Source organism: Canis lupus, chromosome 25 (genome assembly GCF_003254725.2).
Source record: "Canis lupus dingo isolate Sandy chromosome 25, ASM325472v2, whole genome shotgun sequence".
NCBI classification, from domain to species: domain Eukaryota; kingdom Metazoa; phylum Chordata; class Mammalia; order Carnivora; family Canidae; genus Canis; species Canis lupus.
The window spans coordinates 12293836-12311332 of NC_064267.1; the positions used below are offsets into that span (position 1 = coordinate 12293836).

General features: G+C 44.2%; 3 protein-coding genes and 2 non-coding genes across 10 annotated transcripts in view; 1 reads left to right on the plus strand and 4 right to left on the minus strand.

The window, feature by feature from the left end:
- Positions 1 to 404: 404 nt before the first annotated feature.
- RASL11A (RAS like family 11 member A) lies at positions 405 to 3096 on the minus strand. The gene is made up of 4 exons (XM_025462641.3): positions 2870 to 3096; positions 2451 to 2507; positions 2265 to 2344; positions 405 to 1121 (listed from the first exon to the last, which is right to left on the minus strand). Exons 1-4 carry the CDS (start codon positions 2991 to 2993, stop codon positions 654 to 656), a joined length of 729 nt encoding a protein of 242 aa, XP_025318426.1. The 5' UTR covers positions 2994 to 3096; the 3' UTR covers positions 405 to 653.
- Positions 3097 to 10733: 7637 nt separating this feature from the next.
- RPL21 (ribosomal protein L21) lies at positions 10734 to 15881 on the minus strand. Of its 6 annotated transcripts, none has more exons than XM_035715956.2 (6): positions 15739 to 15881; positions 13813 to 13891; positions 13484 to 13545; positions 12784 to 12896; positions 11746 to 11896; positions 10734 to 11553 (listed from the first exon to the last, which is right to left on the minus strand). In XM_035715956.2, the coding sequence occupies exons 2-6, from the start codon at positions 13877 to 13879 to the stop codon at positions 11464 to 11466; spliced, it is 483 nt and encodes a 160-aa protein (XP_035571849.1). In that variant the 5' UTR covers positions 13880 to 13891; positions 15739 to 15881; the 3' UTR covers positions 10734 to 11463. The 6 variants fall into 6 exon arrangements, with proteins under 6 accessions (XP_035571849.1, XP_048956939.1, XP_035571851.1 ...); XM_049100982.1 differs by having other exon boundaries at positions 15681 to 15742; XM_035715958.2 differs by lacking the exon at positions 15739 to 15881 and adding an exon at positions 15406 to 15548.
- Positions 12609 to 12735, minus strand: LOC112670209 (small nucleolar RNA SNORA27). The gene has a single exon (XR_003142809.1). It is a non-coding gene; the product is annotated as a small nucleolar RNA SNORA27 (small nucleolar RNA).
- Positions 13009 to 13079, minus strand: LOC112670261 (small nucleolar RNA SNORD102). The gene has a single exon (XR_003142838.1). It is a non-coding gene; the product is annotated as a small nucleolar RNA SNORD102 (small nucleolar RNA).
- Positions 15835 to 17497, plus strand: part of USP12 (ubiquitin specific peptidase 12) — a 145832-nt gene continuing 144169 nt past the window's right edge. Inside the window, exon 1 of the mRNA XM_049100979.1 lies at positions 15835 to 16119. Within this exon, the coding sequence (XP_048956936.1) occupies positions 15835 to 16119 (285 nt within the window). The remainder of the gene's footprint in view (positions 16120 to 17497) is intronic.

A 17497-nucleotide genomic window follows, 5' to 3' on the forward strand; every position in this document is an offset into this window, starting at 1 on the left:
TTTAAGGAACTCCAGGTAAGGTGTACTTATTGACATGAGGAATTTTTGTTTTTTTTAGTATGGGTAGAGAGTGTAGACTTCTATTTGAACCAATAAATAAAACTGTTATTCATGTTTGCAATTTGTTAGCACCAGCATACAATGAACCCCTTCCCTTGAAAACTACATGGTATCAATTTCATGCCTGTGGCAAAGTGCCCCAATCAAAGACATCCTGCAGTTGCTCAAATCTTTCCTCCCCCACATTCTTTCCTTTCTCCCACAACAGATTCATTCCCTCTATATCAGCCCCCTTACTGCAATGCAAGACACCAATAGGAGTTCAGACTAAGGGCAAACATGGAGCTGTTCTGGGCTCTGGTGCAAGTATGATTTCTATAAAGAGATATTTAAAAAACAAGGAGCAATGTTGCCATTTTGCCTTTAATGGAAAAGTGGCTAGCAGTTACAATAAAAAAAAATTATTTTATTAAAAAAAAAACCCTCTATCCAACATCTAGGCAATCACTGAATTTTCAGAAATACACATACACTTGAAAACCAATAGTTTGTATAAAAATAAACTTTGAATGTGCAATTAAAAAGGGAGATCCCCAGTCTTTTCAGCTGCACAAATGCACAATGAAAAGGAGCCGAGTCTATGTGAGAAGGGTTTACCCCACTGCAGAGGGGGCCTTGACTTTGGAAGATAGAGCCTGCTTGAAGCGCCTCTTGAGGTCTTGCATGTTGGGAGAGCGTGGCCGGGGAATGATGGAGGCTCTCCTCCTCTCCCCACTGATGCTGTGTAGCTTGCTCACTTCCTTACAGAGATGTTGAAACACATCACACACGTCCTCATAGTTTTCGCTGGTGGAAATTTCAAGGAACAGGCTGCCCAGCTCGTTGGCTAGTTGAATGCCATCGTGTGTTTGCACCTGCCGGGCATGCAGAAGGTCCCCCTTGTTGCCCACGATGATCACAGGGGCCCTGGAGTCAGGGTGGACCTTGCGGATATGCTGATAAAGGGGGCGGATGGACTGGTAGCTGTCATAGTCTGTGATGGAGTAGACCAGCAGAAAGCCCTCGGCCCACTGCACGCATTTGGACAGGGAATCAACTACCTGGGTGAGGTTGTCTTGGACCTGAGAAAGATCAAAACAAGTCTGGATGAAGGAAGCCCTCAGTGGGAGAGGATTCAAAATAACATCAAAGTAACCCTTGGAGAAAACGTTCAAAAAAGAAATCAAAAAGACAGTGTTCAGATTCTACTTAGCTTCTGCAGAAGGAGGCTTTAGATGCAGGACAAGCAAGGTCCCTGCATGGGTTATTTTATTGGCTGTCACCAATGCATTATCTTTAAACCCTCTGCTTGGCAGGTATTCTTTGGTGAGCCCCAGCTGACTGAAGAAAGACTTCAGTGAGAACTTTCAAGGAGGAATGGCGCAATCTTTAGGGAGCTGAGGATAAACAAAACTTTGAAAATAAGCCAAGATAAATATCTTTTCCCAAGCCCATAAAAATATTTTTAGCATGTCCTTTTGGAGAATGTTACAGAAACAAATTCCTTCTTTCTGCTCTTCCACAAGACCTTTCCTCCCTGGGAGGGAGAGCAATTAATAACTTGTTAATCAAGTTAAATTCCTGACTGCTTGCCAGGGGGTTATCTGGTTGCAATTAACTGACTTGGGGGATGGGTTAGAAACAGAAGCACTCCTGCAGCCCTTGCTAGGGGAGAAGACCCTCCCTAGAATCCCACCGCAACAGTTTTTTTTTTTTAATTTTTAATTTTTTTAAATTTATTTATGATAGTCACACAGAGAGAGAGAGAGAGAGAAAGAGAGGCAGAGACACGGGCAGAGGGAGAAGCAGGCTCCATGCAGGGAGCCCGACGTGGGACTCGATCCCAGGTCTCCAAGATCAGCCCCTGCGCGCGGCGCTAAACCGCTGAGCCACCCGGGCTGCCCCCCACCACAACCGTTTTGTTAATGGTTCCATGGCCCAGCTCTGAGAGAGGCGGTGAGCCCCTCCCTGCAAGTAGCGGTGCCTCTGCCAGGTTAACTATCTCTCTCCCCTTTCCAGGCGGCAGGCAGGAAGAAGCTGCCTCTCTAAGCGTTCACTCACCCGGTCCCCACCAGGAGGGTTTCTAACAGCCCACCGAGGGACAATCCACGCCTTCATCAAGCGCAAAACAGGTGTGTGGCCACATCTTGCATCTCGCTCCTGCTGCGGAGCCCCCAGGGTGTGTGTAAGGTGCTGAGCTGTTGTTGGCTTCCTGCTGTCCTTACCTGGATGCCACCCGGCGTGTCCTGGATCTGCAAGGATAGCTGGTCTCCCTCCACGTAGACAAGCCGTGAGTACAACTTGCCTGTGGAACCAAGGAAGAGTTTGCTTTTCAATTCCCACACTTATATTAGAAAAAAGAACGTCGGAGCATGCAGCCACACGAGCAGAGAGCACGAAATTATTCTAACCTGTATTGGGTTCATAATCGCCAATGAATCTCTTGGTCAGGAAGCGCACGATCATTGCTGAAAAGGAGAAAAAAAAAAAAACAGGAAAATCAGTTAAAGGACCGGGACAGAACCGTCAAAGCGGGCTCTGGGCCTCGGAACAGCGGGTCTGACCCAGGTCCGGAGGCTCGGCGAAGCCAAAGGTGCGGGCGCCACGCTGTCCCGCGGGGGCGCGGCGGCTGCGGCTGCAGGTGTCCACCTGCCGCGGGGGCCGAGCCAGGCGGGAGCAGGAGGAGGGCGCCCGGGGGAGCAGCGGGGAAAGCGGTGGCGGGGGACAGAGAGCCGGGGCCGGCGCAGACACGGGCAGGCTCGCCCCGGCGCTCCTCCTGCCCCCCGCGCCCACGAGGCCCCGTCGTCCCCGCGCGGTCCCCGGCGCTCACCGCTCTTGCCCACGCGGCCGGCGCCCAGCACGGCCAGCTTGACGTCCTTGGGCAGGAGGTAGTCGGAGGAAGACTCGGGGATGGGCGCGAGCAGACAGTGCCCAGACATGGTGGGCGGCCGCATGGAGAGCGCAAGCCTGCAGGGCCCCGCGCCGGCCGCCCCGGACCGGCTCGCGAGCAGCGGGCGCCGACGCTCGGGTGCGCGGAGACCGCGGCGGCGAGCGAGCTGCCCCGGCGAGCGCTCTTAAAGCGCTGGGCGCGCGCGGTGGGGGCGCGGCCACCGCCTCGGGCTCCGCCCCCCGCCCCTCCCCGCGGGGACCCACCCGGCTGCGGGAGGCGTGCGCACCCCTTCGCCGCCTGACTCGCTCCCCGCCGGCCCCCGAAGGACCGCCGCGGTCCCCGAGCGTGCCATGCCTCTCCTCAGGCTGGGCCCGCGTAGCCCTGGGGCCCCCGCCACCCCGCAGTGGGGTGGACCCGAGGTCAGTTAGGAGCTGGAGGAAAGAGAGGAGAAAGTGCAATCAGTAGGATGTTTGTTTCTGCAACAACGGGAGGGATAAACTCCTGTTGAGTATCTTGTCCATCCCACCCCCCCCCCCTTTTTAAAGAGCTCATGTATTTATTCATGAGAGACACAGAGAGGGGGGGCAGAGACATAGGCAGAGGGAGAAGCAGGCAGGGAAGCCCGGTGCGGTGCGGGGATTGATCCCAGGCCCCGGGGATCACACCCTGAGCCAAAGGCAGACGCTCAACCGCTGAGCCACCCAGGCATCCCTGCCCTTTTTATTTTCAGAAGGTTCTGAGAGATGACATTAATAAGGAAAAAGCTGGAGGGTAAAGCCCTGATTAGCAGCAGTATAAGGGATCTATCTGCAGTCATGGTGATCTGGCTCCAGATAGGTGAAGGCCCCTTGGTGGCAGTGATGGTGTGCAGCTCCGCCTCCAAGCCGGGACCCTGCCGCTGGCCTTGGTTGAGTCCGCTCATTAGTCAATGCTCCATACACATTCCATCCCCTAGGAGCTCTGACCAATTCTCCATCGCTAATACTGTCCAATTTTTGCAACCAACCACACTAATTCGTGTTCCTTCCATCTACTCAGAAGTCCAAACCAGCAACCTGTGAGTCATCCTTGACTCCACTCTCATGTCCAAGTTCCACCATTTCTAGTGCCTATACTCCTTGGTGTCTCCCCTACTCCATCCCTGCTGCTCTCTTCACTTCTCAGTGGAATTCTTCAGGACTCTGCAGTAGACTAGGAATAAACAGTGACTTATTTACTCCTCTCTTGGAAGCTTTCTTTGATCAGTGCTGCCACTCGGACCCCTCTCTCCTGGTTCCTCATTCTTAGGATGTGGCAACACTGATCTCAACTGTCACTTTCTGTAGAATTTGTTTCATGACTGTCCCCAGGAGGGCAGAGACTCTAGCTTGTGTCTTTAGCACCAGCACATAGTGGTACCTGGAACTTACTAGGTCCTTTGTTCACAGACCAACTTCCTGAATGAATAAATGAATGGCTTCACTGTTTGAACCGGAAAAGACAGAAGTCATATGTTCAGCCATTATCTTAATACCTTTGTTTCGAGAGAAACCTACTCTCAAGAGAGAGCATTCCAGGAAATGTCCTGAGTTGAGCTGCTGTATTTCAATAGCAACTGACTTTTGGCAGCTTAGAAGGCAATCCCCTTCTGTTAAACTTCTGTTTAACTGGAAAGACTTGAAGCAGGGCATCTCCTTCCTTGACAGGAGAGAAGGCACCATAAAGACAGTTACTATTTACAGAACAACCTTGAAACTAGTAGGTCCCAGGGATCCTTCAGCTGTTCAGTGATAGGGGTCCAAGTGCTTGTGTCCCAGATGCTCGTGGTTCTCCTTGAACACAAAATGGCCCTGCTTCACCAAACAGCAAGTCCTTACCAAAGCAAGAAGGAAGTGTGGGACTCTATTCTTTCGTTTCTTTTTATTATGAGATAAAATAATTCTCAATACTCAGCAGACTTGTTACCTCTCAATCTCTAGAACTGAGAAGCTAAGAAAAAGTTTATCCAAGTATCCAGCAAAGAAGACTGGGATCTTAGAACAACCCTCATTCCTCTCCAGGAGCTAGTAGATACCTTGCTCCCCCATTAAAAATCAAGAGATAGAAGATGGGATCACTGCTGAGTAGGAATCAATGGAATCTGCCACAAACACCTTTCATTTTCCTGGGATTAAATTGCAAAACTCTCAAGGGAAAAGAGCACTTTCTTGGACTTATCTTTACACCTCATTCCCCATCTTACATTCCTTGTCAGGAATAAGATCATTTTAGTTTAAGGTCACCCAATAAGTAAGATTCCTAAGACTCTGCCCACTGATCATTATGTTCCACTTTGCATTCACATTGTACCTTTGCTCAGAGCTCAAAATGTTATTCAATTCTCCTTGGAAAGCTCTTTGCATTTGCAAATAGACAAGATAATCCATGACCTTTTAATACAAACAATATGTTACCGAACTGTTACTGAACATTATAAATAGCCTTGCCTAAATGTTGCTGCTTGTGCTCTGTTTCATTTTGGATTTCTTTGTGTCCAGAGTTATGTAAAATTGTACTGCAACCAATACAACACAGGCATACTGAAGTGGTTTTAAAATGATAATGGAAATGCGTAGGCACAGATATGGATACACAAATCTTGTGGGTGTTTAGAATGAGTGTGAAGGGCAGAATTTGGCAATTCGCAAATATCAGTCTTGGGAAGTTATTAACCATTTACCAGCCAAGTAAGCTTGATTTCTAGCCCTGAGGCAAAACGGCCAAGGGTCCTTCTCTAGTTCAAGAACATCTCCCTCCACCATCCATCACCTCCTAATATCAACTCTTTCCTGTGTATGATAAATCCTTGAACACTGAGCTTATTGGAGATTCACAGACTATCTTTAGATAATTTCACTAGAATAAAAACTGTGCTTCTCTACCAGATCCCTACTTTATTTCATAAACAGTCAAAATTATTGAAAATCTACTTGCTGCAAGGCTCTATTAAGTGCTGGTACAGACTGAAGAAAAGCAAATTTTCAATTACCAATCATTTACTGAGGGGATGACAAAGTATAAGACATTCCTGCTTGCTTTCATAGACATCCCCATAGTGAAATTATCCCTCATAAATTTGTGAGTTTACTAAAAAATCCTTATAGATTTCTTCTTTTATCTTAAGCTTGTAAAATGGGTTAAATATGTCCTAAATTGAGCTTCAGACAAGTTTAATGACTTAGCCAGTCATAGAGCCACTCAGAAGACACCTCAATCCCTCTGATTTCAAGTCTTGGCATTTTCCATCAATGTAGAGCGCAGAATGAAAACATTCCGGTCTTGTAAAAGGAATGACAAAGCAGGTCAGGGTGCCAACTCCAATAGAGCTGCAATGGGGAGAATTAAATCTGAATGGGGAAGGGGGGTGGCAGCAATCATGGAAAGTTACAGGAAGAAATGGCCCAGTCTCTGAGCATGAGTAATATTTGGTAGGTGGAAACACAGAGGGTGGGAGATGGTATGTCAAGTTGAAGGAACAGCATGCGTAAAATCATGAAAATAGGAAGTGTAATGCAAGTCTGGGGAGCTAGGAGTAGTCACAAACGTTAGAAGGATGCAGTGGATGACCCAAAAAGTTGCAGATCAGACTGTGGATGGCAATGAATGCCATGCTCAGGACTTTATCTGGAGGCTATGTAAAGCCACTGAACTCTTCCTGAGGAGGGTAATCCTGACTATATATAACAGGGTCAGTGCTAGGAGCATATGAAGAACAGAGTATCATCTATGCTCTCGGATCTTAGAACTGCTTACTTCCTTATCTTCCATAAGCAATTATTCTGAACCTCCTTCTTGCTCAGGAGCAAAAAGTTCAATCACATCCTCACTTGAGCTAAGCAAAACCTCATTTCAGAGACAATAGAGTACCTCACTGCGTTTCTTTTCCACATCAAATGATTTTCATAAATTCCAATCTTGCTAGGAAAGTTAAGAGTGTGAATATTTTTCTATGCCTTTTCCATTTGAGACTTTATGAGCTAGCCTGTCAGTTACTCCTCACCACACACATTTGCAGCTTGAAAAGAAATCACAATACAGAAATCCTGGGCTGCTTATTCACTCCTCTGTACACACTTTCTGCCTCAGCAATACTATCTGCAGATGCTGCCTCACAGCTATTCACAACTAAGTAACTTGTCTAACAGATTTTCGGAAAGCTTTTGTATGAACACCACCAATTGTTTTCCTTAATTTTTTAAAATATTTATTTATTTATGATAGACATAGAGAGAAGGGGCAGAGACACAGGAGGAGGGAGAAGCAGGCTCCATGCCGGGAGCCCGATGTGGGACTCCATCCCGGGACTCCAGGACTCGTGCCCTGGGCCAAAGGCAGGCGCTAAACCGCTAAGCCACCCAGGGATCCCTGTTTTCCTTAATGTTAAGTGCAGGTGGGATACACACTTGTATTCCAAATCCAATTGTTTTCTCTTGTGCTCAAAAAACAAGACAGACCTTTGTTTATATTTTAGCAACTTTTACTGCTACATTTTAGCAAAATTGCTTTTTTCCACTTTCTCCCCCCACCACAGCACAGGGGAAAACATGGACACTAGTGAGAACACTAAGAGATACGAAACTGTAATTTTTTCTGCCACAACACTGAGTGTGACATATTTTACTCAACCCTTGGGACTGCGGTCAACTGAACAAAAACAGAGGTCCTTAAAAGATACTTGGTTCAATCAGAAGAGAATCAAGATTCAAGAAGCCATGCACCTTCGTTTATGGTTATGGCTCTAACTTAAGACCTAGGGCAGGAAGTTTTATAGTTAAAACATTTTTCTTCTTTCTCATCAAGTGTAGAAAAGGGAATTGTATAGTAAGAGATTCATTTATAATTTCACAATTTCTAACAATTACTTGTTATTTAAAAGGACCTGCATTTCAATGCAGGCACAATTCATCAGTGTACATACATTACTCAAAGCTAAGGGAATTCGATGCAATTTGTTTCTTCAAACTAAACTTCAACCCCTTCAAACTAATCTGTGTATTTGCAGGATACCCAGATGGAGCTGTCCAAAAGGGAGTTGGAAATAGTTTCAGAGAAAGTGAGCTCCAAAATGAGTCTCAAGTGTATTAATGGTAAGGACAGGTCAGTGATTCTAACTTGAACAAGGAACTCAAGTCACCCACAAAGACTGTGAAGTTCTGGGCTCACCTAGAATTTTATGTAGTGGCACACATTTTTAACAAGTTCCCCCAAAATGTTGATGCCAGGTGGGGAATCATACTTGAGAACCATTGGCTTAGATCACTCTGAAAGTAGAGAACAGAGACAGATGTGGGGCATCAAGGAGAGGGACCAGAAAAAAGTGGATGGATGAGATAAATAGAACCTGGTTGAAGTATGACAGCAGAAGCCTCTGGAACAGAAAATAATTTGTTGGCACTGTCAAATATCAAGGAGATAAAAAAATCAAAGTCATATTACTAGTTAGTAACCTATGAGAATAGTTTCATAGGAGTGGTGGGGACAGAAGCCAGATTTGGAGATCAGGAAATTAAGTTATGAAAGGGACAAGGAAGGCACAAGAGCAGCTTAACTTAATTTGCTGTTTTTCACAAGTCTGTAGACTGAAGTCAAGGAAGCACCAAGTCAAAGGGTCAAGGATACATGAGACTAAGAATAACCAGTGACATAAGAGCAGAAGCATGAACCATGTCAACATGAATTCTCTCCCTTCTGCTGTCCTTTTACATCCTATGATGTCCTTACCTTGTTTTATATAGCTTAGTGTCTTACTGCTCCTAAGTAGTAACCTCCTTCAGTTTGTCTTTTTTTTTTTTTTAAAGATTTTATTTATTCATGAAAGAGAGAGGCAGAGAAACAGGCAGAGGGAGAAGCAGGCTCCACATAGGGAGCCTGATGTGGGACTTGATCCCCGATCCCCAGGATCACACCCCAGGCTGAAGGCAGTGCTAGACCGCTGAGCCAACTGGGCTGGCCCCCCTTTCCTAATAGAGTAGGTAATAGTTAAGTATTCCCTACCTCAAGAATGTTGATTAAAAAGACTCCCCAACAAAATGAAACTTACCGGCACTGGTTAAGTACTTTAAAGAAAAAAAGGATAGAGCAAGAGGAAGCAGTTTAGTGTTGTGACAGTCTTGGAAAAACTGGAGACTGAAAATAGAGGACAATGGGAATCCTATTTAAGCTTAAGCCTACAAAAGCTGAAGCAAGTGTATAGTTGGCCTATTTGAGGCATTGCAAAGCTAGCATAAGTGAACAGGACTTTAGAGCTGGAAATAGGTCAGAAAGGTGGGCACTGACCATATGATGCAGGGCTTGAATATAACGCACTTCAGAATCTGGAGGTCAGAGAAATAAGATCCAGCAGATTGCAGAAAAGGAAACCAGGGGCAGCCCAGGTGGCTCAGCGGTTTAGCGCCACCTTCAGCCCGGGGCGAGATCCTGGAGACCTGGGATCGAGTCCCAGGTCAAGCTCCCTGCCATGAAACCTGCTTCTCCTTCTGCTGGTATCTCGTGAATAAATAAAAGAAAAAAAAAAAAAAACAGAAGCTGAAGCCAACTTTAAAAAAATGCAGTATTTCCTTCCACAGAATTACCAAAGACTGAATTATAATAACCAGAGCTGATAAGAGTGCAGACAAGCACTTTCTTTCACTAATTCAGAGTACCAACTGCTATAACCCTTTAGGAAAGCAACTTAAGGGATGCCTGAGTGGCTCAGAGGTTGAGCGTCTGCCTTTTGCTCAGGGCGTGATCCTGGGATCCAGGATCGAATCCCACATCAGGCTCCCTGCATGGAGCTGCTTCTGCCTATGTCTCTTCTGCTCTCTGTCTCTTGTGAATAAAATCTTAAAAAAAAAAAATTGTAAAAAAAAAACAGGAAAGCAACTTAAAACTAATCGAGACTCAGGAAAATGTCTTTAACTCTATTGTGAGAATAACTATTTTAAAAGCCTAATCCAATACCAAAGGTTTTTAAAAGATTTTATTTTAGAAAGGGTGTGTGGCTCAAGTTTAGGTCCAGGGATCTAATCCTGCATCAGGTTCTCTGCAGGGAGCTTGCTTCTCCCTCCACCTATCTGTCTCTCATAAAGCCGGACTGAGCCACCCAGGAAACCCCATTACCAAAAATGTTTTAGGTAGATCACAGTTCCATTATTGCCATTAACAGCGCATTAGAAAATTGGCACACTGTACAGCAGATGGAAGAGTTCAATTTTCTGATGATCTGCCCTAAGAACTTCCCTAAGCCAGTTCTATTTACAGACTTTCTTTTGCTCAATATTTTCACCTTCACCAGCCCTCCTGAACTGAGGATTTTATCCTCTGCCATATCTTTTGTCACAATTATGTCATCTGGTGATCAGGGGAACAGTCATAGACACTAAGTGCACAAAGGACATCTGGGAATCATTTGGTTCAATCCCTATATACACATAGGTAACACCCTCATTTTACATGGGCCAACAGAAAGTGAGGTTATCACAAACTGCTGGAAAATAAAGTTTGAGGTTTCCTGATCTTTCCACATCATGTGGGAGACTTAGTAATCCCAATTACAAAATGGTTAGGAGCCCTCTAAAATCCAAAACATTCTAGTTTGATAAAATCCACAGGAAAACAAGGTTAAACACAGAAATAGAAAACATCTGCTCATTAAAAAACAAAAAACCTCAATTCAAAGAACATTTATGCAATGCCTATTATGTGCCAGTACCTAGGAGGGCAAAGTTTACTAAGTCTCTAACATCAGATTTAATGGAGAACATGTTAAAAATTATAAACATCATAAAAAAAGCAAACACATCTGTAGTGGGAACAGGTGTAAGGACTTTATTCTACTATCCCAAATCAGAAATAATTTTTCTCCTGATTCCAAGCACTTTCATTCCTCTCCTTAAGATACTCTTATCAGGGAAGTTTCACCTATGACACTCAAGATGAAATGAGAAAATTCAGCAACTTAAAGTGTAAGTATTTCAGGCAAAGGAAAGTGCAAAAGAATTGGGGTAAGAAAGAACACCTCCAAGAAAACAAAGTTTTCCTAAGAGCTAAAGCACCATACAGGAAAATTGTGACAGGAAATGACAGGGAAAACAATTTGGTAGGAACCAGACCAGTGCTTTAAACAATCTATTTATAAGTAGTTGACTTCAAAGGCAAGTTCTTTATCCTCAAAACACAGCTATGTATGACAGGATACAATTACAAGTACTCGTAGCTATCCCTGAACTTAAATGTAATGAGTGTGATAGGTAACCTTTCATGTATTTAATTTTTTTTTCCCTTAGGGATTTAAAGGGACTATTTCCCAACTACTATAAATATTTTCAAAGTAATACCTGGCAGTTTTCTAACCAATTAAGCATACTCTGTTGTACAATAAACCACCTCCCACCTTGAATAAAAATATCACCCAATGAATTAGAACAAGAGTTTGCTTTAAATATTTTTTTAAGTGAAAGGACACCAACCACACTCCTACTCAATTAAGAGAAACACTTTTACAATCGTGAGGTCTTTTATTTTTTTTACAGTTATCATGCCATGAATTCATAGGGAATGGGTTCCAGCAGTTCAGGCTCCTTTCCATTGGTTCTCACAAAGTGTGCTTCTCTGGGTGGGGCAGGCTATTAAAAAAAAATGCAAAGAACAATTATATCAAGCACAGTAGTCAATTTCAAAGTGCTCTCAGAAACAAGTAACATACTCAATTCATCAACTTTTTTTCATTAACTTTCATATAAAAGAAAACTATCACTGGAGCAAGTTTTAAAATTCCCAAGGTCAATACCAAGAAACCATCTGTGTCAAGCACTCACCTGGCGCTTCAGTTGGACCCAAGTACCTTTCTCTTTGGCTTCCTTCTTTTTCTGATCATTTTCCTTCACACGCTTCAGGAAGCTATCTCGGCTCTTTGAGTGTTTAATATGCTCAATGCGGACATTAATTCTCTTGGCAAGAATCTTGCCCCTGGGGAGAATAAACATTCCTGTAACTGCTTTGGCAAAAATATAACAGTCCAATTTTATTTGGTAGTTTCATTTATTAAATAAACCACGAACCTTTTACCAAGAGATAGGATTACTCAGCAAGGTGATGGATAATTTATAACCATTAATCGTACTGGAAGAGGCCTTGAAGCAAACATCTCCACTTTTTAAAAAAGATTTATTTACAGGAGTGCCTGGGTGACTCAGTTGGTTGAGTGTCTGACTCTTGGTTTTGGCTCAGGTCATGATCCCAGGGTCATGAGATCGAGCCCCAGGTTGGGCTTTGCACTGAGTGAGGTGTCTGCTGGAGATTTTCTCTCTCCTCTCCCTCTGCCCCTCCCCGCTGCTCACGTTCTCTCTAAAAATAAATAAACAAAAGATTTATTTATTTACTGGGGGTAGGGACCAAAGGAAGAGTCTTAAGCAGACTCCATGCTAAGCATGGAGCCTGACTCGGGGCTGGATCCCACAACCTGAGGCAAAACCAACTGTCAGACACTTAACCGATTGTGTCACATATATGCCCTCAAAATCCCCAACTTTTAAGCTTTCCTTTGATGAGGTGACAGACCTTGATATATTATTTAACCAAAACCAGATCTAAACTTACTAATTATACTTTTATATTCCGAAAACTCGAACTGCTTATCACCAAACGCTAATCAAACTTTCCCTTACTTAAGTCTAGTTCAATTTGTTTCCTCTGACAGGATACAAGGCAAACACCCAGTTTGCTTGAGTTTTAAAAGGATATTTCATTTGCCCCACTTGAATGACCAATAAAGACATAAGTCCAATTGGCAAAGTGAAAAGGGGGTAGGTATGAGGGGATACTGATCAGCGAGAAAGAATCCTGGTATTACTTACTTAACTTGTTTGTTTACAACAATGCCAACAGCATGCTGAGTAACATTGTAGACCCTTCCAGTTTTGCCATGGTAACATTTGTGGGGCATTCCTTTTTGAACAGTGCCCATTCCCTGTTAAGAAAGGAGATGAAAGTTATGCCAGCAATGTCCCCTTCCCTTTATATCTGGACTCTTATTAAAGTAACTAAGATATTCTAAAATTTTCTTTTAAAGGCAACTCAAGAGCTTTCAGAGCCGGTGAAATGTGTTTTTCACATTGCTTCAAGCAATCAAAAAGACAATCATCATTAAGCTCCAGAGTATCAGGACACATTTGAATACTGGTCACAAAAGATCAGAATTTGTTTAAAAAACAAAACAAACAAACAAAAAACCCTCCATCTCCATTAACAATTGAATTTTGCACTAAGCTATTACCCCTTTCCACGTCAACAAACTCTTGGTTTTTCCACAACCTGTTAACAAGTAACGACAAAAGTTCTTAGATTCAAGAACAGCACTTTAAATAACCCTGGTTTCTGAAAGTTAAGTTAGCCATTCTACATTTATGAGCTCTTATTTGGACTGAAGATTTTCCCAATTTAGGAAAAAAGGCCAACAGATTCAACATACATCAGTATTTGAATTCCAATACCAGACTAAACTTTTCTACCTTCTAATACTATTCTGTAGGCTATTTACCCAACTTTAGAATTTACCTTGATGTCCACAATATCACCTTTCTTATAGATTCGCATGTATGTGGCCAAAGGAACAACTCCTGCACCCAAAAAAATCAGTATAGTTAGTATCAAGATTAAAAAGTGTAGAGTATAAAAGAAACACGTAAGCTTACTAGCTTTCAACATACTTATCTTTGACAGTTGTATTTTTAAATCTTGCTGGTAAGAAATTACTATATGAAATTCATGCTTTTCATTTATTACAAAAATAAGTTAGGAAGGTGCCATTAATTAATGTCATTTAGTAAGAATGCATTGTATGACTGTACGCTATGTTTGCTCTCTAAGAGGATAAATCTACTTACCATGTTTTCTAAAAGGCCTAGAGAACATATAGCGGGTACCTCTCCTCTTTCCCTTTGTGTTGGTCATTTTGGCGAATTACTGAAAATAGAAAGCATAAAAGTGAAATGCAAACGCAAAATTGACATTTGTCTTTTCGAACAAACAAACAAAAAACAATCCTATAAACGTCTAATGCTTGCACTATAGGAGCAACAGAATTAAGAAATGTAGCAAGCTGACTCACCAATCAGTATTTCTTATAAATGGTAAAACCCCATCATTTTGGCACATAAGATTTCTGGCAAAACTGCCGAATTTATATTAACAGTAAAGCTACTAGATAGCAGAACTGGAATTTAGAACCCACACCAGTACTTTCCCTATTAGAATATAAAAAAACACATCCAAACTTCTGAAACCATGCTATTCGTGGTAGAACCCAGCCCAGAATGCTAAAGGCACTGGAATCACTAACTAGTTGGTTAATTTATTGTTGGAGTTAAGACAACTCAGCCCTTCACTTTCACATGGTGGATTAAACCCCTTCCCTTATAGACATTTTATTCCTTTAGGTCATTTGAGGGCAGAACTACCACTATTGAGAATTATTCCTACTACAAGGCAAATCTACGTTAAAGTCAGGCTTAACCTGAAGGCACTGTAATATAAATCAGTCTCTTACTGACATCATTTCAAAGGACTCCAAAGTACCTTACTCCTTTAGCATGGAAGGTAAGGAGACACAAGGTTTCCCCTAACCCACCGAGGCCGAATCATTGTTACAACAGACGCATCCATTACTTTTTAAAAAAGCAACTAAGCATCTATTAAGAGCCCCATATCCTGCTTTAATTCTCAGATTCTCTACATTTGCATCAACTCATACCAGAAGTATCAAGTTCATAAACAGGGAGAGAGACTCTGCAGGTCAAAATCGCTTCATGGAGTCACTAAGTGGCAGATTGAGAAATGCGAAGGAATTCCTGACTGCAGAGTTCATTCTCCTTCCACCAGACCCATTTTCCCCAGTAAAGAAAAAAATCTGCCCCACCGCGAACCAACACAATAATAAACGTAGGAAACAGTGATGCTTTTAGATTCTGCAATAGTACCAGACAGGATCCACTATAAAATGCAACCTGCAGTTTGCTCACCTCTGGTAGGGAACATTTATAAACGAGATGAAAGAAAGAAAAGGAAAACAAAGCAAAACAAAACTAAGGATAAATAGCAACGGACTTTCCCCCAAAGTTCCAAACGGGACACACAGCTATCCACATGCTGCCCCGACGTTAACAGAACGCTCGCGGCAACCTGAAAGCACTTTCCGTTTGTCCGAGGCGACTTGAGGCCCACATTAAAACCGCCGGATGCTGTCACGCGCCGACGCCGCGCTGGTCTGGGGCTCTCACCGTGCAAGGCAAGCATTCGGTTTCGGGCCGCGCGCCCAGGTTTCCTCACACAACCAGGCCTCGCGGAGGGTACAGCCCCTCAGCCGGCCCCCGCTCCCGAAGCCCCTAACCACGAGCATCACAAGTCCAGGCTTCCCAGCAGAGGCCAGAACCCCACACTGAAGAGGCCGCAAAGGACTGGGCCCCGCGGCCCCGCACAACCTGGTCCGAGGCCCAGAAGGCCGAAGCTGAAGCCGTGGGGACACGGGGAAAACAAGTCCCTTCCCAGAACGACCGAGCTGCCTCGGCCCAGCGCCTGGGCTCCGCTCCCGTCGAGTCTCTCCCCGCGCAGGGCGCGGCCTGGCGCTCAGCCCCCGGCCCTGGAGACCCAGTCTGGATGAGCACAGCCCCACCCCCACCCACGCCTCCACCGGCCCGTGGGCCCCGGGCAGGCTACACCGTCTCCCTAGGACCTCAGTGCCGGGAGCACCGCTTACAGGCTCAGAACCCCAGTCTACGGGACACGCGGCGCCGGGAGCCACGCGCAGGCCCTACCTGGAAGATGGCGGTTCCGGCCGAAAGGAAGGAGGCGGGGCGGCAGCGCGCTCCTTACAAGGGCCGACGGGCTGCCCGCAGCACTGCCTGAATGAAATGAGAGGCGGACGCAGCTTCTCTGGGGAAGGGGGTCCTGCTCAGAGAACAAGGAGGGCCTGTCAGAATATTTTTCTTTCCTGTGGAAAAGAGGCAATAGACCAACACAAGCTGACATTTGGAGCTTTCCAGACAGCCCGGAAAGGGGCCTTCCAGGGCGTCCAACACGACGCCGACGTCCCGAGCGTGCCGACGTTCGCCTTTGCGCTGAGCTTACGCCGGAAGCGCGCGTGCGTCGGCGTCGGCGTCGGCGTCGGCGTTGGCGTCTCCGGGGGCCCGGGAGAGGTTGGTGTGATGGCGCCTTTGCGCCTTTGCGGGGCTAGGAGCTGCTCTGTGTTTGTTTGCGGAAATGATTACGTGGACACGAGAGACAGATTGTAAATGAGGCAAACGTATTATTCCAGTTTGTATGTCTTTCGATTTTTTTTTTCCTTTATGAGTCAAGATACACCACGCTCTTGCCGGTGTGTGCGTAAATGTTACGTCCATTTTGAAAACGATTTGGCAAAATTTCAAATAGTCTACCCTAGTGTTCTGCTCCTGAGTGTGTAGCTTGTAGAAACTTTGGCATGTAAGCCAGCACTGTCAGTAGAAGCAAGAAATTAGCAAGATCCACGGAAGAGAACAGATACTTTAACGGAATGCTCATGTGATGCACTGTGCCAGTCCATCAATACTGGACCCAGAAATACGAAGCAAAAAAAGAGCAAGATGTAGGACGTACATAGTGTGACAACTTATATACATAGAATCTTAAAACATGTAAAACAGTACCATGTGTTGCTTAGGTATATATGCAGATGAGTGGAAGGAGTCAAGAAATAAAAGGGAGTAAAAATCGAATTTAGAAATTTCATGTCCGGTAGGGAAGGAATCATGAAGTAGTAAAAGAGGCTTTTACTGTTTTGACCATTATTAAGCAAACTGAGTATGGAATTTGTAGGTAGCGGTTGTTTTATTCATTACGGTTTTCTGATATGTATTTTTTAATAAAGTGTGTTTTTTAGAGCAGTGTTTGATACATTTAAAAACTTTTTTTTGAGAAAATCGTACAAAGAATTTCTGTGTACCTGGTACCCAGTTTCCCCTACTAACATTTTACATTAGTATGGTACATTTGTTACAATTAGTGGACCAATTTTGTGCATTATTAACTAAAATCCCCTGTTTATTCAGATTTCCCCGATTTTACCTAATATGCTTTTGATATTAGGATTCCATCCAGGGCACCGCGTTACATGTAGTTACGATGTCTCCTTATGCCGTGGCACTTTCTCAGACTTCCTTGTTTTTGATGAGCTTGACATTTGAGGAGTACTGGTCAGGTATTCGTAGAATGTCCCAATACTGGAATTTGATGGTTTTCTCATTACAGTTTTATGATGTATTTTCTAAAAGTCAGCGAAGCAACAAAGATCTTAACATGTTTGAATTTAAATAATGCTATCCCATTGATCTTTCTGCATTTATTTGTTGTACTCCCCTGATGTATCTGGAATGTGTAACTTCTAAAAACAACATAGGCCCCAACATCTTGATTGTATACATTCTGTGGCTTTAGTCTCTAGCCTTGAGCTCAGTTGCTCAAGAACTTGAGGTATCAGGAGCCAGTCTTCATCAATTCCTTTAATACCTTGACTCCTCCACCTTCGCTGTTAACCAT